The sequence below is a fragment of the Coregonus clupeaformis genome, chromosome 15, assembly GCF_020615455.1.
Source record: "Coregonus clupeaformis isolate EN_2021a chromosome 15, ASM2061545v1, whole genome shotgun sequence".
NCBI classification, from domain to species: domain Eukaryota; kingdom Metazoa; phylum Chordata; class Actinopteri; order Salmoniformes; family Salmonidae; genus Coregonus; species Coregonus clupeaformis.
This window is the reverse complement of record NC_059206.1, coordinates 40916948-40944020: the sequence shown is the minus strand read 5'-3', so window position 1 is coordinate 40944020 and position 27073 is coordinate 40916948. Positions and strand designations below refer to the sequence as shown.

At 45.6% G+C, this 27073-nt stretch overlaps 1 protein-coding gene across 2 annotated transcripts; it reads left to right on the top strand.

Annotated features, from left to right (window-relative positions):
- The first annotated feature begins 2841 nt into the window (after window positions 1-2841).
- On the top strand, window positions 2842-26757 carry bnip3lb (BCL2 interacting protein 3 like b). 2 transcript variants are annotated; one of them, XM_041898209.2, is made up of 6 exons: window positions 2842-3121; window positions 21239-21479; window positions 22172-22259; window positions 22690-22793; window positions 24389-24538; window positions 25281-26757. In XM_041898209.2, the coding sequence occupies exons 1-6, from the start codon at window positions 3070-3072 to the stop codon at window positions 25327-25329; spliced, it is 684 nt and encodes a 227-aa protein (XP_041754143.1). In that variant the 5' UTR covers window positions 2842-3069; the 3' UTR covers window positions 25330-26757. The 2 variants fall into 2 exon arrangements, with proteins under 2 accessions (XP_041754143.1, XP_041754144.1); XM_041898210.2 differs by having other exon boundaries at window positions 2849-2955.
- The last annotated feature ends 316 nt before the right edge of the window (window positions 26758-27073 follow it).

The window sequence follows — 27073 nt, the reverse complement described above, 5'->3', positions numbered from 1 at the left end:
TCCCCCGTTGCTGCTATAACAGCCTCTACTCTTCTGGGAAGGCTTTCCACTAGATGTTGGAACTTGATTCCATTCAGCCACAAGCATTAGTGAGGTCGGGCACTGATGTTGGGCATTAGGCCTGACTCGCAGTCTGTGTTCCAATTCATCCCAAAGGTGTTTAATGGGGTTGAGATCAGGGCTCTGCCGGCCTGTCAAGTTCTTCCCCACCGATCTCGAACAAACCATTTCTGTATGGACCTCGCTTTGTGCACGGGGGCATTGTCATGCTGAAACAGGAAGGGCCTTTCCCAAACTGTTGCCACAAGTTGGAAGCACAGAATCTTCTAGAATGTCATTGTATGCTATAGTGTTAAGATTTCCCTTCACTGGAACTAAGGGCCCTAGCCCAAACTGTGAAAAACAGCCCCAGACCATTATTCCTCCACCACCAAACTTTACAGTTTGCATTATGCATTGGGGCAGGTACCGTTCTCCTGGCATCTGCCAAACCCAGATTCGTCCGTCGGACTGCCAGCTGGTAAACCGTGATTCATACTCCAGAGAACACGTTTCCACTGCTCCAGAGTCCAATGGCGGCGAGCTTTACACCACTTCAGCCGACGCTTGGCATTGCACATGGTGTTCTTAGGCTTGTGTGCAGCTGCTCGGCCATGGAAACTAATTTTATGAAGCTCTTGACGAACAGTTATTGTGCTGATGTTGCTTCCAGAGTCAGTTTGGAACTCGGAAGTGAGTGTTGCAACCGAGGATACGATTTTTACGCACTTCAGCACTCGGCAGTCCCGTTCTGTGAGCTTGTGTGGCCTGCCACTTCGTGGCTCAGCCGTTGTTGCTGCTAGGTGTTTCCACTTCACAATAACAGCACTTACAGTTGACTGGGGCAGCTCTAGCTGGGCAGAAATTTCACGAACTGACTTGTTGGAAAGGTAGCATCCTGTGACGGTGCCACATTGAAGGTCACTGAGCTCTTCAGTAAGGCCATTCTACTGCCAATGTTTGTCTATGGAAATTGCATCGCTGTGTGCTTGATTTTTATACACCTGTCAGCAGCGGGTGTGGCTGAAATGGATAAATCCACTCATTTGAAGGGGTGTCCACATACTTTTGTATATTTAGTGTATCTGCACACACTACTAGATACACAACCAGTCTGTCTGTCTCAGTGAGGACTCCTTAAAACTGCTACTACTGCAGTTGTGGGTGGATAAGCAGGCCAAGGCTTGTAAGAGACTTTACTGAGTCTGGGAACCAGGGTGGTGTTGCTGTGTCTTGTCTTGTTGTCAAAGATAGTCTGTTTTTGAAAGAGCCATTCAGAGATGATAATTGTCATATTTATAAATGGAACAAATGTCCCATCCGTTTTAGTCGTTTTCTTTTTAAGGTAAAATGAAATCTATTTGTTTTTATTTTATTATCGAGAGTATCCCCTTTTCACGTTGCCCCATACCTCGCTTAGTGATTTTTACTTCATTATAGGAAAACCTCAGTCATTCCTGTTAGTCTTCCCAAGTGCTATACAGTGTCATACTTGATCTGTGTCATAGTACTCCCAATATTATACAGCAAATTACATATTGAAATGCGAAAGATGGGTGTAGCGTTTTTAAGTGGGCATTTCACGAAGAACTGACATGAAAGTGGCAATGTTCAAAAAAGAATCTGAATCGTGTGAAGTGGAACTCCACATTATCATGCTCTAATATCTTGCTCATCAGTTTGTCTACACCCAGTGAAATTTGACTGTTGAAATCATGATGCCTCCAATCATGTTTGACAATAATTACAAATATAATACAGCTGTTGTAAATCTAGTGACAATGACAGGAATAAAGTAAATCCTATTTATATATATTTTGCCCGGGTCATTACATTTAATAGAGAGCAATAGTAATGGCGTCTTTTTGTAGGCACTAACTGCCAGGGCTTGTCTGCCAAAGCCTATGGGGATTTTTATTTTTTGGATAAACGCCGAGAATAAGGTCTATGGTAAACACAGGCTTGGGAGATCATATATGTTGTTCTATGAGGATCTTCATCAACTGTCTCTTCTTGTGAATTATGAAGCATTTATGTAATCAAAACAAGCACATAAAGGCTTCATAATAATACCTTTATGAATTCTCGTAGAACATAACATATAAGATCTCCTAAGGCTGTGTTAACCTTTAGACCTTATTTTCAGTGTTTATCCCAAAACCTTATTCTTTCCCTATTCATTTCCCCCATAGGAATGGCTGAACGAACCAGAGGTAACTCATTTCCGGTCTTTAGGATTACAAGCTGGCAAACTCTATGCCACTTCAGATTAGACCATATTCATGCCCTGGTTTAGTCCAATGTTGACATCCCTATGTTGATCACACCCATGTGGAAATAGGAGTGCTGGCTATTTATGCCCCATGTACATAAAGTTCTTGATATTATTTATTTTATAAACAAGTGCCAAACCGTTAAATAGAGAAGTGTGAAGTGAACGTAAGTTTTGAGGGTCTTATTGCACAATACAAAATTATATCCCCATGCATAGGCGTATCCTTTGATCTACTACACACAACTGTGTATGAGTATTGAGGGATGGCATTGGCATCTTGGGGTATGTGCCGATGTGCACGTTCTCAAATGACGATTGTCTTTCACGTCTCGGAAATATACAGATGCCTGTACAGAGTTGTGCAAGTGGAGAACTCCCATGTTATAATTTATTCCTGTTATTTTCTCACGATGTGGTGCCACAGGTATAATAACAACGGGACGGGGGGATTGTGATCCATTTCCAACACGTTACGTAATGATAGTCTGCCTATGCTTTATGCCTGCCTTTGTTACTAAAGAACGGGCTCATCTGACGTCATCACAGAGCTCGAGGAAGATTGCAGTGCTCCTAACCACTGGTTCCAGATCAGCTAACAGAACACATTTTAACTGTGCTGGCGGTAGCTACTCTGCAACAAGGTAAAGGCGACTCAGGGCAGTTTTGGTACGCGGTTGCGCGCACGTCCGAATGTGTGGAGGGAGTGTGCGTGGTCCATTGACAGTCATATGGAAGCAACCCTGTAAACAAGCACGATGTATGAAGCTGCTGCTGTAGTTGAGAACAACGGAGTCGATGGACTAAATGGTATGTTTCGTCGAAATGCTTGGTTATATTTTACTGTCATTGTTATTGTTTATTAGAAAACTTGACAGGTAATTTGAATCATTGTCTTTTGATACTTTACTATCTGGTTTTGAGCGGATAAACAATATCTAGTGAGCTTTGGGTTTGTTTTCTATGTAGTCATGGAGAAGGGTTGTGGATGCGCCTACATTGTGAACAGTGTACTATTTCTGTATTGACAGTATCATGGACCAATGGGATTTTAAGAGGCGGTGTAAACCGTATGATTGACCAACAGTAAACCAATCGTTGATGCACGCGGTGCTGAATAGGCGGGATAAAGTAAATGTCAACAAGACAAGATGGAAGAAGTCTGAGAAGCAAAAAATGGGTTTAGGGCAGATGTTCGTAAAATTAAAAATGTTTGTAATAGTTCACATACCCGAGTTTTGAGGAAAGAAGTATTACGAAAACCTAACGAAATATACTTACTTAATATATTAAGTGTTTTTATTAATAATATGCCATTTAGCAGACGCTTTTATCCAAAGCGATTTAGTCATGTGCGCATACATTTTTACGTATGGGTGGTCCCGGGGATCGAACCCACTACCCTGGCGTTACAAGCGCCATGCTCTACCAATTGAGCTACAGAGGACCATCATTATTGAATGCATAGTCAGCTAATTGTGCATTGTGTAATAGCTAGGCTACTTGCCGTCGATGTAAACATAGCAAACTGGCCTAGTTAATCTGTGTGGATTTAAATGTAGACCAGCAAAGAGTAGCCTCTAAAACTACACGTGCACCTCTGAACACACCTGTCCACATGGGACTGCTGCACTCGAGTGTTGTCAATTTTTATATAGCATCCTGATACTTCTGGGTAGCCTGCTACTGTGAAAATAATAATATAGTATGATCAGTCTAATGAGATATGTCATACCAGGTGATATGGTCATTTGCTTTATTATATGTGTATTCACTATCAGCCCCTAACAACAATTTAAACACAATTTATTGTTGAGCGATTAGTGAGTTTTGAGGTCAGTTCGATTGTTAAGAAATAATCATGGATTTCGATTATTTTTGTACATTAAATGCATTATGAACTCATGGAAATTCCAATGTGAAAAATAGTGAACATTCAATTGCCAAAACATTACAAATATTCCATTGTCTCTGTCAGGTCCACATTAGGTAGACATCAATAGAAAAATAGGAAATTACAATGAAAGCAAATATTTCAGTTGTGAATATGTAACCGGTGTGAAATGGCTAGCTAGTTAGCGGTGCGCGCTAGTAGCATTTCAATTGGTGACGTCACTCGCTCTGAGACCTTGAAGTAGTTGTTTCCCTTGCTCTGCAAGGGCTGCGGCTTTTGTGGAGCGACGGTTAACGGTGCTTCGAGGGTGACTGTTGTCGATGTGTGCAGAGGGTCCCTGGTTCGAGCCCAGGTACGGGCGAGGAAAGGGACGGAAGCAACACTGTTACATTGGTGCCGTGACCCGGATCACTGGTTGCTGCGGAAAAGGAGGAGGTCAAAAGCGGGGTGAGTGTAACCGGTGTGAAATGGCTAGCTAGTTAGCGGTGCGCGCTAGTAGCATTTCAATCGGTGACGTCACTCGCTCTGAGACATTGAAGTAGTTGTTTCCCTTGCTCTGCAAGGGCCGTGGCTTTTGTGGAGCGACGGGTAACGGTGCTTCGAGGGTGACTGTTGTCAATGTGTGCAGAGGGTCCCTGGTTCAAGCCCAGGTAGGGGCGAGGAGAGGGACGGAAGCAACACTGTTACATATATTACTTAGTTTTTATTTGATGACTTTATTATTTAAAAGTAATAATAACAACAGTCATACACCGTATGTCAGACCATGCACTGTCTCTTATTTCTTCTCGGAAAGTTAGCTTAAACATGATATTGCTCCTGCTCCAGCCCTGTGGTCATAGCTCACCCGAAATTATTTGCGGGTGCTGTTCAACTCCCGCCACATTATTGTAGCTCTCTACCTTTACTGTGTATTGTGGTAGCTGTTGGAATATAGTCACTGGTATTATATTAGTTAATTTGATTAATCAGTATATTGCATAAGAAATATTTTATATTTATCAAAAACATTTCTTCACATTCTGAGCTGTGAGAACACCGCATCACCATGATGCTGGGCATGCATGGCTGCTCCTCTTGTGGAGCTGAACTACAAGTAGAAGATGGTCATGACCTGTGCCCTGCCTGCCTAGGCGTTGGCCACCTGCGTGAGGCCCTTTCTGACCCCTCCATTAACTGCGCCTCCTGCCTGATAAGATTAGGGAAGCGCGGCTAGCCAGAGTTGAGGGCCTGGTTTTCACAGATAACTTAGCAGCTTCCGGCGTTGTTCGCAAGGACCCACCCAGGGCCACCAAAAGAGGGAAAGCCCACGAAACCAATCCCCCCGGTGAAAAAGGGTGACCAGGATGATGACACGCCCAACATAGTGAAGGAGGTGCCAACCAGTGTTTTGGACCCATTCAGTCTCAATGCTAAAGATGGGTCAGAGGAGTCATTCCGAGGCGTCTTCACAAGATGTGTGAACGCAGCCCTGAGCTCCCTCCACCTACAGGGGATCTGTGCCCCCTCTTGCGAGTGTGCGGCCGAGGGCACAGCACTGACACACGTCACCGCACTGGGTCTTACCGTAAACAACGAAAAGAGCAACTTCACACCAAGCTAAAAGGTCACCATTATTGGCATGGCTCTGAATACCCACACTATGAGGGCATGTATAACACCTCACAGCATTCTTCTTCTTCTGCAACAATTCCAGTTGAATGCGTTGGTGAAGTTACAAATGTTCCAACAACTGATGGGCATGCTTGCGGCGGCCTCCGCGGTGACACCGTTAGGCCTGGTTTCTTTAAGACCACTACAAGTCTGGTTCAACGAGCTCCGCTTGGACCCCAAGCGGAACAGAAACACCAAAATACGGGTGACAAGGGTGTGCTACTCTACTCTGCGGCCATGGAGGAAGAGAACCTACCTGACTACAGGTGTCCCCCTCGGATCAATTCCGGCAAGGCGGGAAGTAGTGACGACCGACACTTCACTGACAGGCTGGGGAGCAGTGTGGCAACACAGGTCCGTACGGGAAGAGTGGTGCCCCCGCTGGAGGAAAGACCACATCAACGTTCTAGAACTTCAGACAGTTTACCTAGCCCTGAATCACTTTCGGCCGGTTCTCAAACACAAACATGTCCTGATACAATCAGACAATACATTGAGTGTTCCACATCAGCCATCAAGGGGGAACGAGGTCTGTACCATCCCTACAGGAGGCCCAACAACTCCTGACATGGGCCCTACCACATCTGGCCTTCCTACGAGCCATTCATCTCCCAGGCAAGGTGAACGAGGTGGCAGATTTCTTGTCACGACAGAAACCGCCCCCGGGGGAATGGAGACTTCACCCGCAAGTAGTGAAGATGATATGGCAGCGGTTTGGAACAGCACATGTGGACCTGTTCACCTCAGAGCAAACATCCCACTACTCCTTCTGGTTCTCTCTGGCAGAGTCCAAGTGCCCCCTGGGCATGGACGCCTTAGCCCACACATGGCCAGAGGGCCTACTGTATGCTTTAACTGCGACCCCCCCTGATCTTAACAATGCTGCACAGGGTCTCTCGGGCTCAGCACAGGCTGCTGCTTGTAGCCCCCAGATGGCCAGCGAGACCCTGGTTTCCAGCCCTCCTCAGTCTTCTGGAGGGAGAACCATGGCAGCTCCCTCAGACAGAACCTGCTCTCACAGTTGGATGGCATCCCAGCCCAGACCAACTACAGCTATGGGTGTGGCCTCTGAAGAGACGGATCCTCTACTGATCGGCTGTGATCCTGCTATTATTGAGACGTTACAGAACGCCAGAGCCCCATCGACCAGGATGATGTAGGCTGTTTACCGAATGGTGCTCTACCAGGGCGGGGGAACCGGTGTCCTGCTCTGTACCTGTTACACTGAGCTTCCTTCAGAAACTATTGGAGTCAGGTCTCTGCCTCTACCTTGAAGGTGTATGCCTCTGCCATATCGGCTAACCATTTACGCATCGATGGAAAATGGTCAGGTGCCCACTACCTCATCTGCCAATTCTTACAAGGTGTCTGCCGGCTGCATCCCCCCAGGGCCCTGCGTGCGGCATCCTTGGATCCGCCGCTAGTATTGGAGGCTTTGACGAAACCTCCCTTCGAGCATATGGAGGAGCCGGACATAAAATTGTTATCTCTGAAAAATACTTTACACTTAGCTATTTCATTAGCGGAACGTGTGAATGACCTCCGCGCTCTCTGAGTCCTTTCTGCCTATGATGGAAGGCAGACGACCTAGGTGTGACCTTATGGCCCAATCCAGCCTTTTTGCCTAAGGTTTTATCACCCCTTCACATCAATCAAGCCATCGAACTGGCGGCCTACTGCCGCCCACCTTTCCAGAATGCGGAGGAGGGGCGAGCAAATCTCCTGTGTCCAGTCCATTCCCTCAAACGCTATATACAAGCCTCAGAGCACTACAGGAAGTCAGACCAGCTGTTTCTGTGCTTCGGTGGGAAGTCAAAAGGCCTCGCAGAGGCTTTTACAATGGGTTGTGGATGTCATCACTCAGGCCTACAAGGGTGTAGGGCTCCCTGTCCCAGAAGGTGTGATATGTCACTCAAGCAGAAGTGTCGCCACATCCTGGACTGCGCTGAGAGGCATCCCCCAGAATGAGATATGCGCAACTGCTACCTGGTCGTCGCCATGCACGTTCTCGAGATTTTACAAGGTTAACGTCGTATCCTGCCACACCATGAGGTCTGCCATTCTTCCAGTGGCACTGGCACATTAATCAGAGGTTAGTAGTGCTATTTCTCACGACCTTGTTGGTATGAGTCATCCATACTTTCAACCGTACTGACGGTCTGAAAGGTATGAAGTAGAACAGAAGTTACGAATGTAACTATGATTCTACTAATACCTGGAAGACGGTCAGTACTTTCCTGTCACTCTGAATCTTTTGGCGAGAAGATTCTCTGAGACAATGTGTGGTCTAACGTATGGTTTTATGTGAACCGCGGGGGCATGTCCTCCCTCGCTGTCACGTCGCCGCCGTGACTTTATTGTTTTTATTACTCGACCTGCGCAGAGCTCGAGGGATATAATCCATAATTTCAACCATACTGACGGTCTTCCAGGTATTCGTAGAACCATAGTTACATTCGTAACTTCCGTTCTTCAAAGTAGATGAGGTACAATACCGGTCAAAAGTTTTAGAACACCTACTCATTCAAGGGGTTTTCTTTATTATTTACTATTTTCTACATTGTAGAATAATAGTGAAGACATCAAAACTATGAAATAACACATATGGAATCATGTAGTAGTGAATTAAGTCGCTACAAATCGCTACCTTTATCTACTTCCCCCGAGTCAGATGAACTTGTGGTTACCATTTTTATGTCTCTGTGTGCAGTTTGAAGGAAGTTGCAAACTAGCGCTAGCATAATTTCTAACTAGCGTTAGCGCAGTGACTGGAAGTCTGTGTAATGCTAGTTAGCATTGGCTTGTGAAACTACTTCTAACCTCCTTCATACTGGACACATAAAAATGGCATCCACAAGTTCATCTGACTCTGGGGAAGTAGATAAAGGGCCTCATTGCCAAAACACCAAAGTATCCCTCAAGGTTAACTCTCAGGCAGGATGAAAACGACTACATCGACCATGATCCTTCGCTAGTTATGCCCACTTTCACCATGTTTTTTTGTTGTGCCATTCAGCCCAATTCAGCAAAATGGCATGCTTCAAATTCAAATACTTCCGGCTTCATGAGCCATCGAGAGTTTTCCATAGGAATACGTGGATGATGTCAACGCTATCACGTCCAAGGTAAGCCCATAGAAACGTTTTGGGCTTATTTTGGACAGATTTTGAAACATCTCACTTCGCCTCTTACTCTCTGATCCGTCTCTGTCCAAGCCGGAAAATACAGGCTCTATGGATTATGGCCATTTGTATTTTATTTATTGAATTTTAAAACATGCAGTGAAGCCGCTCAACATTTACAATACATTCAGTCATCTAGCAGACACTCCCATCCAGAGCGACCCACAGGAGCAACCAGGGTCAAGCATCGACAGATATCCCACCAAGACAAATGAAAATGTATGCACTCACTAACTGTAAGTCGTTCTGGATAAGAGCGTCTGCTAAAATGACAAACAAACAAAAAAAGCTCCCAACTGCCAGGCCACCAGCCATCCAAGATCCCTCACAGTTCTCCCGAGAGCTGCCCCTCAGTCCGTCCCCCTCCAACCCAACAAAAACATTCACCAACAAAAAGAACAAGAGAAAGAGGAAAAACAAAAGAAAACAACAATGCAAGAAACAATAGACATCAAGGACAACAAAAATCTAAACAGCAAGGCCAACTATATGCGTTTGAGTGCATGTGCGGCACTATTTACGTGTGTGTGTGTGTGTGTGTGTGTGTGTGTGTGTGTGTGTGTGTATGTATGTATTTATAAACTCAGCAAAAAAAAGAAACGTCCTCTCACTGTCAACTGCGTTTATTTTCAGCAAACTTAACATGTGTAAATATTTGTATGAACAGAACAAGATTCAACAACTGAGACATAAACTGAACAAGTTCCACAGACCTATGACTAACAGAAATTGAATAATGTGTCCCTAAACAAAGGGGTGGTCAAAATCAAAAGTAACTGTCAGTATCTGGTGTGGCCACCAGCTGCATTAAGTACTGCAGTGCATCTCCTCCTCATGGACTGTACCAGATTTGCCTGTTCTTGCTGTGAGATGTTACCCCACTCTTCCACCAAGGCACCTGCAAGTTCCAAGACATTTCTGGGGGGAATGGCCCTAGCCCTCACCCTCCGATCCAACAGGTCCCAGACGTGCTCAATGGGATTGAGATCCGGGCTCTTCGCTGGCCATGGCAGAACACTGACATTCCTGTCTTGCAGGAAATCACGCACAGAACGAGCAGTATGGCTGGTGGCATTGTCATGCTGGAGGGTCATATCAGGATGAGCCTGCAGGAAGGGTACCACATGAGGGAGGAGGATATCTTCCCTGTAACACACAGCATTGAGATTGGCTGCAATGACAACAAGCTCAGTCCGATGATGCTGTGACACACCGCCCCAGACCATGATGGACCCTCCACCTCCAAATCAATCCCGCTCCAGAGTACAGGTCTCGGTGTAACGCTCATTCCTTTGACGATAAACGCAAATCCGACCATCACCCCTGGTGAGACAAAACCGCGACTGGTCAGTGAAGAGCACTTTTTGCCAGTCCTGTTTGGTCCAGCGACGATGGGTTTGTGCCCGTAGGCGACGTTGTTGCCTGTGATGTCTGGTGAGGACCTGCCTTACAAGCCCTCAGTCCAGCCTCTATCAGCCTATTACGGACAGTCTGAGCACTGATGGAGGGATTGTGTGTTCCTGGTGTAACTCGGGTAGTTGTTGTTGCCATCCTGTACCTGTCCCGCAGGTGTGATATTCGGATGTACCGATCCTGTGCAGGTGTTGTTACACGTGGTCTGCCACTGCGAGGACGATCAGCTGTCCGTCCTGTCTCAGAACAGCTCAAATAAGCAAAGGGAAATGGCAGTCCATCATTACTTTAAGACATGAAGGTCAGTGAATGCGGAAAATTTCAAGAACTTTGAAAGTTTATTCAAGTGCAGTCGCAAAAACCATCAAGCGCCATGATGAAACTGGTTCTCATTGCAATTTATTGCCCTGGCCACATCTGCAGTCCTCATGCCTCCTTGTAGCATGCCTAAGGCACGTTCACGCAGATGAGCAGGGACCCTGGGCATCTTTCTTTTGGTGTTTTTCAGAGTCAGTAGAGGCCTCTTTAGTGTCCTAAGTTTTCATAACTGTGACCTTAATTGCCTACCCTCTGTAAGCTGTTTCCATTTTACATTTACATTTACGTCATTTAGCAGACGCTCTTATCCAGAGCGACTTACAAATTGGTGCATTCACCTTATAGCCAGTGGGATAACCACTTTACAATATGTTATTTTATTTTTCTTTTATTTTTTTTTTCTTTGTGGTGGGGTAAGGGGGGGTAGAAGGATTACTTTATCCTACCCCAGGTATTCCTTAAAGAGGTGGGGTTTCAAGTGTCTCCGGAAGGTGGTGAGTGACTCCGCTGTCCTGGCGTCGTGAGGGAGCTTGTTCCACCATTGGGGTGCCAGAGCAGCGGACAGTTTTGACTGGGCTGAGCGGGAACTGTGTTTCCGCAGAGGTAGGGGGGCCAGCAGGCCAGAGGTGGATGAACGCAATGCCCTCGTTTGGGTGTAGGGTCTGATCAGAGCCTGAAGGTACAGAGGTGCCGTTCCCCTCACAGCTCCGTAGGCAAGCACCATGGTCTTGTAGTAGATGGCGAGCTTCAAGTGGAAGCCAGTGGAGTGTGCGGAGGAGCGGGGTGACGTGAGAGAACTTGGGAAGGTTGAACACCAGACGGGCTGCGGCATTCTGGATGAGTTGTAGGGGTTTAATGGCACAGGCAGGGAGCCCAGCCAACAGCGAGTTGCAGTAATCCAGACGGGAGATGACAAGTGCCTGGATTAGGACCTGTGCCGCTTCCTGTGTAAGGCAGGGTCGTACTCTCCGAATGTTGTAGAGCATTAACCTACAGGATCGGGTCACCGCCTTGATGTTAGCGGAGAACGACAGGGTGTTGTCAAGGGTCACGCCAAGGCTCTTCGCACTCTGGGAGGAGGACACAACGGAGTTGTCAACCGTGAAGGCGAGATCATGGAACGGGCAATCCTTCCCCGGGAGGAAGAGCAGCTCCGTCTTGCAGAGGTTCAGCTTGAGGTGGTGATCCGTCATCCACACTGATATGTCTGCCAGACATGCAGAGATGCGATTCGCCACCTGGTTATCAGAAGGGGGAAAGGAGAAGATTAGGTGTGTGTCGTCTGCGTAGCAATGATAGGAGAGGCCATGTGAGGATATGACAGAGCCAAGTGACTTGGTGTATAGCGAGAATAGGAGAGGGCCTAGAACTGAGCCCTGGGGGACACCAGTGGTGAGAGCACGTGGTGCGGAGACAGATTCTCGCCACGCCACTTGGTAGGAGCGACCGGTCAGGTAGGACGCAATCCAAGAATGAGCCGCGCCGGAGATGCCCAACTCGGAGAGGGTGGAGAGGAGGATCTGATGGTTCACAGTATCAAAGGCAGCAGACAGGTCTAGAAGGACAAGAGCAGAGGGGAGAGAGTTAGCTTTAGCAGTGCGGAGAGCCTCCGTGACACAGAGAAGAACAGTCTCAGTTGAATGACCAGTCTTGAAACCTGACTGGTATGGATCAAGAAGGTCATTCTGAGAGAGATAGCAAGAGAGTTGGCTAAAGACGGCACGCTCAAGAGTTTTGGAGAGAAAAGAAAGAAGGGATACTGGTCTGTAGTTGTTGACATCAGAGGGATCGAGTGTTGGTTTTTTGAGAAGGGGTGCAACTCTCGCTCTCTTGAAGATGGAAGGGACATAGCCAGCGGTCAAGGATGAGTTGATGAGCGAGGTGAGGTAAGGGAGAAGGTCACCGGAGATGGTCTGGAGAAGAGAGGAGGGGATAGGGTCAAGCGGGCAGGTTGTTGGGCGGCCGGCCGTCACAAGTCGCAAGATTTCATCTGGAGAGAGAGGGGAGAAAGAAGTCAAAGCACAGGGCAGGGCAGTGTGAGTAGGACCAGCAGTGTCATTTGACTTAACAAACGAGGATCGGATGTCGTCAACCTTCTTTTCAAAATGGTTGACGAAGTCATCCACAGAGAGGGAGGAGGGGGGGAGGGGGAGGAGGATTCAGCAGGAGGGTAGCATAGGCTGAGATGAACTCTGCCTTGTTGGCCGCAGAACGGCAGTTCCAGAGGCTGCCGGAGACCTGGAACTCCACGTGGGTCGTGCGTGCAGGGACCACCAGGTTAGAGAGGCAGCAGCCACGCGGTGTAAGGCGTTTGTATAGCCTGTCCGGAGAGGAGAGAACAGGGATAGACAGAGGCATAGTTGACAGGCTACAGAAAATGGCTACAATAATGCAAAGGAGATCGGAATGAAATGAACAAAACATCTGGGAAAGCGAGAGAGCGGGGCCTCCCTCACTTACGTTTCACTGAAACACCCAAATATAACTCTCCCAACTTCCACCTCAGAAACTATAATTGTTGTAAACTACAGCGGTTCAATGTTTTCTAGGAATAGACTAACTTAGTTTATTCAGCTAGCTAACTTGGTACAGTATTCTTCTGTGAAAACCGTCCAGGGCACCTAGTCATATGACGCCACAGCCAACTAGCATGCCGGCCTCCAGCAACACGGTTTAGCACCAATACTCGGCCACAACAAACCACCAGTGTGTCAACACGCCAAGCAGATCATTCGTGTCCGTGTCTAACGTTGTGGGTAAGTCCCGACAGCTTGAGCGAGTCCGTCGTCAACTTATTCAGCCAGTTAGTTAGCTAGAATAGTTAGCATACTAGCTAGCTGTTAGTCTTAACGACCGTTCCACAGGTGCATGTTCATTTAATTGTTCATGGTTCATTGAACAAACATGGGAAACGGTGTTTAAACCCTTTACAATGAAGATCTGTGACGTTATTTGGATGTTTACGAATTATCATTGAAAGACCGGGTCCTGAAAAAGGGATGTTCCTTTTTTTTGCTGTGTTTATATATACATTTTGTGTGTGTGTGAGAGTGAGAGAGTGTGTGTGCGCGCGCGTACAAGCACCTGCGCGGCATCAGCCTCTGGCAAACAGGCATTTGATGTAACAGCGTTCTCCCTCCGTGTCATTCAAACATACTTTTTCATTTTATTTTTTTGTGTTTTATTTTGGTCATTGTAGTTAATTTCTGCGCTGAACTCTGTTTTTTAAAATTACTGTTTAAAAAAAGTTTTGTTTTGATGTCATCGGATAGAACTATTTAACTTTATATTTTTTTCTAGAAATGCGTCATTTTCACATGTAGACGCTGATATTGTGCTGGAGATAAGGAAAATGAGGTTGAAAAGTGGTGGAATTGCCCTTTAACATTGCATTGTGATCTTCCTTTGTCAGAGCCTTCTACTCAACTTTGTTTGTCGTTATGACTGTGTCTATATGGATATGTCCTGTTAGCAAATATTGATGGAGTATGTGCTCAGCCTGGAATGGACTGAGGGATTTATATTAAAGACCTCCTGTGCGTGAATAGCAAGGGGTGCAAAAGGCGTGTTTATCAGTGTCACACATACAATGCCTCTAGAGTAAGTACAGTCAGTGCTGTGTTGACCTCCCTTTATGGGGGCTGGTGGGTATGGCCCTGAACTGAGTGGGTTTGCATGCTGCGCTATTTATGGACACCGTGACGTGGAAAGTGCAGAACGTTTTTCAGGACACACTAGGGTGGAGTAGGAAAGTGAGGGTGAGAATCAGAGGCCTTTCATTCAGAAGTTTGAGCGTACATGTCGTGTCAGTTACGTGCAGGTTGCAGTGAGAGCCAGGGAGGGAACAAGGTTTGTTATTGTTAGAGACAGCTTACTCACTCTGCCTATAAATAAGTGGATACTCATTTTTGCTGTGTAATTCTCAGAATTGGGTAAAGCTTTCTATCCACTGCAATGTCATTGTGTCTAATAGGATATCGCACTCCCATCCACACAATGGGTATATTCCGTTTACCTTACTCTTCTTTGGTGATTATGTGAGTCTTTGGAGCCATTGGTTAGGCTATATATTTTATGGTAAGAAGAACCAGGATGTATGTTTCCATACAACAGCTGATAACAGCTCCACAGCAGAGCAAGGAGCAGCCAGAATGTTCGGCTCACCACTTGCGTCATGGCAACCTTGTTTAGGCCATGGAGCACGGACAATGGGCTGTCGACAGTGGCTTTGCTGAGGCCACTGTGTAATCCTGGGTGCTGAGTCAGACATCGGGCAGGGGATGCGGGCTGCTGTCATTCGATGCCTGGCCAGTGAAACTGACTGAAAGACTAAGTCAACTAGGCTGACTGTCACATGACCAGTGTGTTTACTCTCTCTGCTATGAGATCATGTGCTCTGCTTGTGAGGTCTAGCTTCCTAATTTCTGGGAGTATGAGAGACATTTAAGATGGAAAACCAGAGAGAGAAAGAGACTGGATGTCTCTCCAGTGTCAGTGTGACTCCCTAGAGTTTGTATCCTAGCTGTGATTGGCAGTCTCCCCTGTAGCGAGTCCCTGCCTGGGCTCACATAGTAGCGTGGATCAGCCAGGGTAGGCCATGGCTTGTATATCACAGCAGGTGCTGTAAACTAACAGCACAAAGAGGTATTCACAGCCCTATCACCATGCAGTAAATAGAGACAAGTAACAGACCCACTGGCTTAGGGAGGGTTAAAGGTCCAATGCAGCCATTTTTATCTCGATGTGAAATCATTTCTGGGTAACAAGTACCTTACTGTGATTGTTTTCAATTTAAATGGTAAAAAATAAACAAAATTAGCTTCTTAGCAAGGACCAATTTCTCAAGCAAGAACTTTGCTAGGACTGTCTGGAAGTAGTCTGAGTGAGGGGCCTAATTGGACGAGCTTAATGGGAGGGATATGTAACCTGAAAACGAGTTGCATTGACTTTACAGTGTCCCAAAACTTTTTGGAATTAGTGCTACAGTATGCACATTTCTGTTTGAAAAAGCTAGCCTTTGCTTTCCTAACTGATTGTGTATATTGGTTCCTGACTTCCCTGAAAAGTTGCATATCGCGGGGGCTGTTCGATGCTAATGCAGTACGCCACAGGATGTTTTTGTGCAGGTCAAGGGCAGTCAAGTCTGAGGGGAACCAGGGGCTATATCTGTTTTTAGTTCTGATTTTTTTGAATGGGGCATGCTTATTTAAGATGGAGAGGAAAGCACTTTTAAAGAACAGCCAGGCATCCTCTACTGACGGAATGAGGTCAATATCCATCCAGGATACCCGGGCCAGGTAAATTAGAAAGGCCTGCTCACTAAAGTGTTTTAGGGAGCGTTTGACAGTGATGAGGGGTGGTCGTTTGACCGCGGACCCATTACGGACGCAGGTAATAAGGCAGTGATCGCTGAGATCCTGGTTGAAGACAGCGGAGGTGTATTTAGAGGGTAAATTTGTCAGGATGATATCTATGAGGGTGCCCATGTTTACAGATTTAGGGTTGTACCTGGTAGGTTCATTGATAATTTGTGTGAGATTGAGGGCATGGCCGGGGTGTTAAGCAAATCCCAGTTTAGGTCACCAAGCAGTACGAACTCTGAGGATAGATGGGGGGCAATCAGTTCACATATGGTGTCCAGGGCACAGCTTGGGGCTGAGGGGGGTCTGTAGCAAGCGGCAACAGTGAGAGACTTATTTCTGGAAAGGTGGATTTTTAGAAGTAGAAGCTCAAACTGTTTGGGCACAGACCTGGATAGTATGATAGAGCTTTGCAGGCTATCTCTACAGTAGATTGCAACCCCACCCCCTTTGGCAGTTCTATCGAGATGGAAAATGTTGTAGTTGGGGATGGACATTTCTGAATTTTTGGTGGCCTTCCTAAGCCAGGATTCAGACACTGCTAGAACATCAGGGTTGGCGGAGTGTGCTAACGCAGCAAATAACTGAAACTTAGGGAGGAGGCTTCTGATGTTAACGTGCAAGAAACAAAGGCTTTTACGGTTACAGAAGTTAACAAATGATAACGCCTGGGGAGTAGGAGTGATACTGGGGGCTACAGGGCCTGGGTTAACCTCTACATCACCAGAGGAACAGAAGAGGAGTAGAATAAGGATACGGCTAAAGGCTTTAAGAACTGGTCTTCTAGTGCGTTGGGTACAGAGAAAAAAGGGTCAGATTTCCGGGCGTTGTAGAATAGATTCAGGGCATTATGTACAGACAAGGATATGAGTAAAGTGGAGGTAAACCTAAGCGTTGGGTAACGATGAAAGAGAGAGCATCACTGGAGGCACCGATTGAGTCGGTCTCCGTGTGTATGGGGTGTGGGACAAAGAAGCTATCTAAGGCAGGTTGAGCTGGGCTGGGGGCTCTACAGTGAAATAGTACAATAAGAAATAACCAAAACAGCAATAAGCAAGGCATATTGACATGGGAGAGAGGCATAAAGCAATCACAGGTGTTATTCGAGAGAGCTAAGACAACAGCTGGTAATGGCGACAAAGTTTGGGTTGAGTCTAAACATAAACTGGATGCGGTACCGTATAAAGGAACAGTCCAGCAGGCATCAGCTGTTTAGCTGAGTTATCATAAGGTCCTGTAAACAGCAATAGGAGAGTTCGGAGGTAGTTCGGGGGCTGCTACAGCACTGGCGAGCAAGAGGCCACGGCTTGTGTGTGCTAGCGGGCCGGGGCTAGCAGATGGATCTTCGTGGTCGACATCGTAACGGGAAGCCTATTGAAACCACATCAGATGATTTCGTCGGCAGACCAGTTGTGATGGATCGGCGGGGCTCCGTGTCAACACTAGGAGGTCCCGTCCGGTTGACAGAGAGGTAGATAGCCGGGAGATGGGCCTGGCTCGAGGCTAGTTCAAGGCTAACTGGTGCTTGCTAAGGGGCAATGGTAATTAGCCAACGACAACAGCCATTCGGTTGCAGCTAGCTAGTTGCGATGATCCGGCGCTAATGTCCAGTGATTCCGGCAGAAAATCCGATATGCTCTGGGTCGATAGCACGCTGTGCAGACTGGCCAACAAATTGTCCAGGCTAGAGATAGTGCTGACTGGTGGGTAGTGCATGCCACGGACAATGGTGAAGACGCTAACGGTGGCTAATAGCAAGTAGCTAGCTAGCTGGCTACCACAGCCATTTGGTTGCAGCTAGACTAGACTATTAACTTACTTTTGGCCATGTAGTGTATGTCGACATCCTTCAAATGAGTGGATGCAGCTATTTCAGCCACACCCGTATGAAATCGAGCACATAGCCATGCAATCTCCATAGACAAACATTGGCAGTAGAATGGCCCACACTGAAGAGCTCAGTGACTTTCAACGTGACACCGTCATAGGATGCCACCTTTCCTACAAGTCAGTTCGTCAAATTTCTACCCTGCTAGAGATGCCCCGGTCAACTGTAAGTGCTGTTATTGTGAAGTGGAAACGTCTAGGATCAACAATGGCTCAGCCGCAAAGTGGTAGGCCACACAAGCTCACAGAAAGGGAACACTGAGTGCTGAAGCGCATAGCGTGTAAAAACCGTCTGTCCTCAGTTGCAGCACTCACTACTGAGTTCCAAACTGACTCTGGAAGCAACGTCAGCACAATAACTGTTCATCGGGAGCTTAATGAATAGGTTTCCATGGCCGAGCAGTCGCACACAAGTCTAAGATCACTATACGCAATGCCTAGCGTTGGCTGGATTGGTGTAAAGCTCGCCGCCATTGGACTCTGGAGCAGTGGAAACACGTTCTCTGGAGTGATGAATCATACTTCACCATCTGGGTTTGGCGGATGACAGGAGAATGCTTCCTGCCCCAATGCATAGTGCCAACAGTAAAGTTTGGTGGAGGAGAAATAATGATGGGGCTGTTTTTCATGGTTCGGGCTAGGCCCCTTAGTTCCAGTGAAGGGAAATCTTAACGCTACATTCTAGATGATTCTGTGCTTCCAACTTTGTGGCAACAGTTTGGGGAAGGCCCTTTCCTGTTCAGCATGACAATGCCCCCGTGCACAAAGCGAGGTCCATACAGAAATGGTTTGTCGAGATCAGTGTGGAAGAACTTGACTGGCCTGCACAGATCCCTGACCTCAACCCCATCGAACACCTTTGGGATGAATTGGAACACCGACTGCGAGTCAGGCCTAATCGCCCAACATCTGTGCCTGACCTCACTAATGCTCTTGTGGCTGAATGGAAGCAAGTCTCCGCAGAAATGTTCCAACATCTAGTGGAAAGCCTTCACAGAAGAGTGGCGGCTGTTATAGCAGCAAAGGGGGGACCAACTCCATATTAATGCCCATGATTTTGGAATGAGATGTTCGACAAGCAGGTGCCCACATACTTTTGGCCATGTAGTCTATATCGCCTGGTGATGTCACCAGGCAGGGCAAAACTCCATCCCACCTAAACAGACAGAAATTTCAGGCGGTCTTTTGAAACAGCTCTTACACTTAAAGGGCATTATCATAATTTTCACTGTATTATTCCAACTTGGAAATATACATAAAATATATGTAAAACACAGGATAATAAAGCTTTTGACTGCACTGGGCCTTTAAACTTACTGGTTGTGTGCCTCTGCCAGTCTCTCTGACTGTCTGTTTCTTGATCCCCCTCATCATATCATTCTAGGTATAATATCTTTTGAAGGATGTTTTTTAATCATTAGGCTATTAGTTCAGCATAGAGGCACAATTTACCATGGTCTGCAAAACATTTTTACAGAAAACATACTTAACACCAACAAGATATACAAAAACATGGAAAGTAATCATGTAGATATAAATGGTAATAAGTTGTGAAGTTTGATAGATTTGCAAAGTATCCCAACTGACAAATGTGACCAATGTCATGTACAGTTGAAGTCGGAAGTTTACATACACTTAGGTTGGAGTCATTAAAACTCGTTTTTCAACCACTCCACAAATTTCTTGTTAACAAACTATGGTTTTGGCAACTTTGTGCATGACACAAGTAATAAAATATTATTTCACTTATAATTCACTGTATCACAATTCCACTGGGTCAGAAGTTTACATACACTAAAATGACTGTGCCTTTTAAACAGCTTTGAAAATTCTAGAAAATGATGTCATGGCTTTAGAAGCTTCTGATAGGCTAATTGACATCACTTGAGTCAATTGGAGGTGTACCTGTGGATGCATTTCAAGGCCTACCTTCAAACTCAGTGCCTCTTTGCTTGACATCATGGGAAAATCAAAAGAAATCAGCCAAGAACTATAAATGGTAGACCTCCACAAGTCTGGTTCATCCTAGGAAGACATTTCAAAATGCCTGAAGGTACCACGTTCATCTGTACAAACAATAGTACGCAAGTATAAACACCATCAGACCATGCAGCCATCATACCGCTCAGGAAGGAGACACTTTCTGTCTCCTAGAGATGAACGTACTTCGGTGCGAACAGTGCAGATCAATCCCAGAACAACAGCAAAGGACCTTGTGAAGATGCTGGAGGAAACAGGGACAAAAGTATCTATATCCACAGTAAAACAAGTCATATATCGACATAACCTGAAAGGCCGCTCAGCAAGGAAGAGGCCACTGCTCCAAAACCGCCATAAAAAAGCCAGACTACGGTTTGCAACTGCACATGGGGACAAAGATCGTACTTTTTGGAGAAATTTCCTCTGGTCTGATTAAACAAAAATAGATCTGTTTGTCCATAATGACCATTGTTATGTTTGGAGGAAAAAGGGGGTGGCTTGCAAGCCGAAGAACACCATCCCAACCGTGAAGCACGGGGGTGGCAGCATCATGCTGTAGGGGTGCTTTGCTGCAGGAGGGACTGGTGCACTTCACAAAATAGATGGCATCATGAGAAAGGAAAATTGTGCAGATATATTGAAGCAACATCTCAAGACATCAGTCAGGAAGTTAAAGCTTGGTCGCAAATGGATCTTCCAAATGGACAATGACCCCAAGCACAAGTTGTGGCAAAATGGCTTAAGGACAACAGTCAAGGTATTGGAGTGGCCATCACAAAGCCCTGACCTCAAGCCTATAGAAAATTTGTGGGCAGAACTGAAAAAGCATGTGCGAGCAAGGAGGCCTACAAACCTGACTCAGTTACACCAGCTCTGTCAGGAGGAATGGGCCAAAATTCACCTAACTTATTGTGGGAAGCTTGTGGAAGGCTACCCGAAATGTTTGACCCAAGTTAAACAATTTAAAGGCAATGCTACCAAATACTAATTGAGTGTATGTAAACTTCTGACCCACTGGGAATGTGATGAATGAAATAAAAGCTGAAGTAAATCATTCGCTCTACTATTATTCTGACATTTCACATTCTTAAAATAAAGTGGTGATCCTAACTGACCTAAGACAGGGAATTTTTACTAGGATTAAATGTCAGGAATTGTGAAAAACTGCGTTTTAAATGTATTTGGCTAAGGTGTATGTGAACTTCCGACTTCAACTCTACTGTATGTGTGTGTCCTGCAGGGTCCTGGGTGGAGTTGGAGATGAACAGAGCTGCGGCCGCAGCTGCGGCGGGGTTGTCCCAGTCTCCATCCACCGTGGGCCAGGCTCCGGGTCTGCTCCCCCTGCCTCAGGTGGAGGTGGAGGCAATGGTGGGGGGCCTAGAGCATGTGCCCTCCTCATCCTCCATCCATAACGGAGACATGGAAAGGATTCTACTGGACGCACAGCATGAGTCAAGCCGCAGCAACTCTTCCTGTGACAGGTAGGGGTATTACAATGAATACAGTTCAGCTTGGCCTTGAAAAACTAGGTACAGATATATATTAATTTTTTTTTTTTTTTTTAAGTATCACCTGTAACTCTTCAATTCACTGAGGTCACATACTAGCCCAAAATGAATGTAGATTTAATCTCTGAATTGGTATAGTACTGTATGCTGTTATGGCGCTGTAAATAGATTCCGTTTACAATAGTAAACAACATCTTCATCACCTGTGTGTGCACAGGGTGAGGTCACTCACTGGATTTAAATCCCCTCATACATCTGCTTTCCCTTCCCTCTGAGCCATGAGGTTGCCTGCCATAAACACAGGCTTATCTGATTTCACAGTCAACTGAGTCAGTCAGCTGTCAATGAGTCACCTGAGAATGTTTACCAGGAGTGTTTCTATAACAGCCTACTAACGGTAGAGTTCACAGACACACTCATCCTTCCACTTTGAGGTTGCAGGCTGAAAGGCAAAGTGAAATCATAATAGAGGCATGATTCGCATGCATATTTAGCCAACAAAGGCATGGTCTCTTGATTAATGCATTGGGAATTTGAGCACACCCCAAATCTTCAACCTGATTACTGCATACAAGTGTACATTCTTATGCACCAAGGGAGAGAAGACTTGGAGTGCAGTGATTGGCTGTAACTGTTTTTATTTTGTTATTTGATCCTCCCCACAGTCCTCCCCGGCCTCATAGTCCCCAGGAGGATGATCATGATGGACAGATCATCTTTGATGTGGACGTGAGCAGCAGAAGAGACTGCCAAGTAAGAGTTATTACTCAGTGTGCCTGAGCTACCTACGTCACGTATGTTTCCATGGCAATATAACCTGCTGCTTCCCTCAGTCTCTTGTGAATGACAACCATAGCCTTTGTTACAATGGTGATGGCGGCAGGAAACACTAACCCAGTGGGTTTGAATCTATGGACACGGCAGTAGCCTCAGCTTCAGGTTCCTTTATAGTTACACACACACACGACCTCTGTCAGTGGATGACATGGCAAAGCCACATTTTTCTGTTGCTGAATGGAGATGTTGACAACTGACTCTCTGTGCCTGTAACCATGGCAGCCTCACACACAGGGTTTATTGCATGGTCTGTATTGTATGGGCGGTCAGCCATATTGTCTCAGTGGCTCCCCCTCTTGTCTGTACTGAAATTGGTGTCCTAATGCGCAGCATGTGTCCCTTGCAGTCAGAGGAGGATACCCTGGAGAAGGAGAGGGACATGGATATCCTCATGAAGGACTCAGACTGGGTAGCAGACTGGTCAAGTCGGCCCGAGAACATTCCTCCTAAGTGAGTGATGTACACAGTCCCATTTTTATTTTTCTATTTTTTATTTCACCTTTATTTAACCAGGTAAGCCAGTTGAGAACAAGTTCTCATTTACAACTGCGACCTGGCCAAGATAAAGCAAAGCAGTGCGATAAAAACAACAACACAGAGTTACATATGGGGTAAACAAAACATAAAGTCAAAAATACAACAGAAAATATATATACAGTGTGTGTGAATGTAGTAAATTATGGAGGTATGGCAATAAATAGGCCATAGTGCAAAATAGTTAACATTTCGTATTAACACTGGAATGATAGATGTGCAAAAGATGATGTGCAAATAGAGATACTGGGGTGCATATTAGCAAAATAACAATATGGGGATGAGGTAGTTGGATGGGCTAATTACAGATGGGCTGTGTACAGGTGCAGTGATCGGTAAGCTGCTCTGACAACTGACGCCTAAAGTTAGTGAGGGATATAAGAGTCTCCAGCTTCAGAGATTTTTGCAGTTCGTTCCAGTCATTGGCAGCAGAGAACTGGAAGGAATGGCGGCCAAAGGAGGTGTTGGCTTTGGGGATGACCAGTGAGATATACCTGCTGGAGCGCAGACTACGGGTGGGCGTTGCTATGGTGACCAGTGAGCTAAGATAAGACAGGGATTTGCCTAGCAGTGATTTATAGATGACCTGGAGCCAGTGGGTTTGGCGACGAATATGTAGTGAGGGCCAGCCAACAAGAGCGTACAGGTCACAATGGTGGGTAGTATATGGGGCTTTGGTGCCAAAACGGATGGCACTGTGATAGACTACATCCAATTTGCTGAGTAGTGTTGGAGGCTATTTTGTAAATGACATCGCCGAAGTCAAGGATCGGTAGGATAGTCAGTTTTACTAGGGCATGTTTGGCAGCATGAGTGAAGGAGGCTTTGTTGCGAAATAGGAAGCCGGTTCTAGATGTAACTTTTGATTGGAGATGCTTAATGTGAGTCTGGAAGGAGAGTTTACAGTCTAACCAGACACCTAGGTATTTGTAGTTGTCCACATACTCTAGGTCAGACCCGCCGAGAGTAGTGATTCTAGTCGGGTGTGCGGGTGCAAGCAGCGTTCGGTTGAAGAGCATGCATTTAGTTTTACTAGTGTTTAAGAGCAGTTGGAGGCTACGGAAGGAGTGTTGTATGGCGTTGAAGCTCGTTTGGAGGTTTGTTAACACAGTGTCCAATGAAGGGCCAGATGTATACAAAATGGTGTCGTCCGCATACAAGTCTTAGTGTATCTGGTCTTCTAGGTAAATCCTAGAGTTTTTGTGCATACAGTAATACTACTTATGGCTGAATATTTCCAAATGATAAGGAGAAGATTAATAATACTGTAATGCATCCACAGGAGGCTGCTGAGGGGAGGACTGCTCATAATAATGTCTGGAACGGTGCAAGTGGAACGGCATTAAACACATGGAAACCATGTGTTTGATGTATTTGATACCATTCCGCTCCAGCCATTACCATGTGCCCATCCTCCCCAATTAGGGCGCCACCAACCTCCTGTAGGACAATGTTGATGAGGAAGATGTTGACGTTACTGTATGATAACCATAATGTGTCCATGCCTGTAGGGAGTTTCATTTCCGCCACCCCCGGCGTTCAGATACACTCAGCATGAGAAAGACCGGGGCGATGAAGAACGGAGGTGTCTTCTCTGCAGAGTTCCTCAAAGTGTTCATCCCCTCGCTGCTACTGTCACACATCCTGGTCCTGGGGCTGGGGTAAGAACAAACCTAGGACACTATTTTGCCATTAACCTCAGCTAGGCAATCATTTGTGTTATAAATGTGATAATGGCACTTTTTTTTATATGGAAGTGAAAAAGCACTTTACGGTGAAGACATTACGGAAGTGAAGACATTACGGAATGCTTGTTTCAACCCATCAGTGGGTCTGCCAGGAGAATAACATTTTCCAATATTTAGCCATTAGCTGGCTAAGTAAACACTTCCTTCACAGATTAATGTAGACCGACAATTCCCAAATGGAATCTCCTGAACAGCTTTACATTTCCTTCTGTTTACAGTTGTTTACATACAATTAGAAGAAAACACCAATCAGATCCAATATAGAATGTAGTAAGGAACATTGAGAGGACTGTTTTGTTTACTGGGAATCAGATATCCCTGGAACAGAACTGCATGTACAGAAAATGATTAGCCACTATATTATGCACACACACACACACACACTTCCATGCATATTTCTGTATAAACCAGCAGATGGCGTGTGGTGGCAGCAGACAGTTGGCAGCTGCAATGCTCGAGCCCTGTTTATGTCTGGGTCTAGATAGTAGAGCAGCTGCTGCTGGGATGGATGGACACCTGCTGCACCACACCCTTAACACACACTTTATGACAGCACAGATGACACGACAGGGACACTCCAACTCCATCTATCGCTTATCAGCCTACTAGTTAATGACTCGGGGTGTAACTGCTCTCTCCCTCTCTCCCCTCTTAGGGTGTACATTGGGAAGAGGTTGACCACGCCCCCTACGAGCTCTTTCTGAGCGGGAAGCTGAACGAGTGCCTGCGGAGAAATTACGCTGTTGTACGAAGAATGCCCCTCTCCCCCCCCTCTCTTCCTCACTCATTTGTATTAGCTTTACAAGGAAAAAGTGAGGTCATGTTCCCTTTTCCCCCTGTTTGGGTGTAATTGTTTATAATGGGTGTTTTTTTTGGGAGGGGGCAAAGCATAAAACCAAACCAAACTCTTCTACACGCTAGCTCCAGCACTCTGTAATGCCTGGTACAAGAGAGCTGTCTGCCCCACAGATTTACAAGATAGAAGTAGCCCAAGATTGTGCCACATACAACAGTGGTTGGATGAATCTCTCAAGCCCATCACTTGACCCTGAAAGGGTCTAACTAAATTCAGAAAGAAAGAAGCTAACCTGAAAATGTGAGCATGCCTTTGAAGGTAATCATTTTGTTTAGAACTATAAATACAATTTACTATAGATGTTTATTTATTTCTACCACCATAATTAAGGCTGAGTTTTGATTATGAAGGATGTTACCATTGTGGCCATCTCAAACCCACAACCACCAGACACTGTGCATTGGAGAGAGTCTGCTTGGCCTGTCTTGTTTGTCTATCTTGAGTTCTTTACGACATATCATGAGCCTAGTTATTTAGGCCTGGTTCACTGGGTAGACCTCTGATATGCCTGCGACAGGTCATCTTACCACTTTACACACTTGTATAGCAGACATGTAAGAACAAGCTTATGTAGTTTGTTAGTCCAGCTGGAGATGAACCCTGATGTTTCACCACACTGATAGATGGAGTTGGAATGGAGTCCAGAGGCAGACTAGTTTTAGAGGCACAACCACATGGACATTCAAACATGCTCTGAATGTTACTGCGACCTACAGTATGCCACAGTGTTCAAAGAGGGACTGCATAATTTCAAAGTTGAGATTTAAGATTAACTTAAGATGGGGCTGTTTGTACTAACACTCCACCATTTGATATTGCTGACATCAACCTCTTTATTTCCCTCTACACAACTGCCAAAAGGAACTGAGGTCCACCTTGAACCTCAACTCTTCTCAGTAACCACGTGCCTCACCTCTGTTCCCAAGACTCCATTGTGGTTATATTGCCTGTCTGTGATCAGACACCGAGGCTACTCTATGGCTTGTTTTTGGTTTGTTTCAGTGAATTATATTGTCTGTATTGTTGTGACATTGGAGTCTGAACGCACAGAGCAGGAGGTAAAGCTATGATAAGACTGAACTCATCAGGGATTTAATGAAGATTATATTAGAAATATACTTTGCAGGGCCCAAAGTGAAAAGGAAAGTTTAGAAATGATTCCCCTCAGACTGCTATGGTAACAATAGTTATTGTAATCATACACATCCTTTTGATTTCATTTTATGTTTTTTCCCCTCATTGGAAAAATATTTTGTCATTAAATTTACTGAATCAAGCTGAATTGTTGCTAAGGATTCTTTTGTATTAGTTTGACTGATTAACTATGCAAAGCGAAGGGATCACCTCTTTCCAACCAAGGTGCATGAATTGAGGAGAAAAGTGGAGAGGAGATTCAGTAACTCTTGCAGGACAATGGAATTTTATAAAATAAATAAAAGCGTATTTATTGTTGAGTAGAACCAATGTGAAAGGCTTTTGGCCTTCTTCAGGGTTTTTTACCTGAAAAAGGCCAAAAGACGAATTGTGTTGGTTCTACTTTTTACTGATTTAACTAGAAACAAACACAGACTCAAATGCATAATCTCACGCTT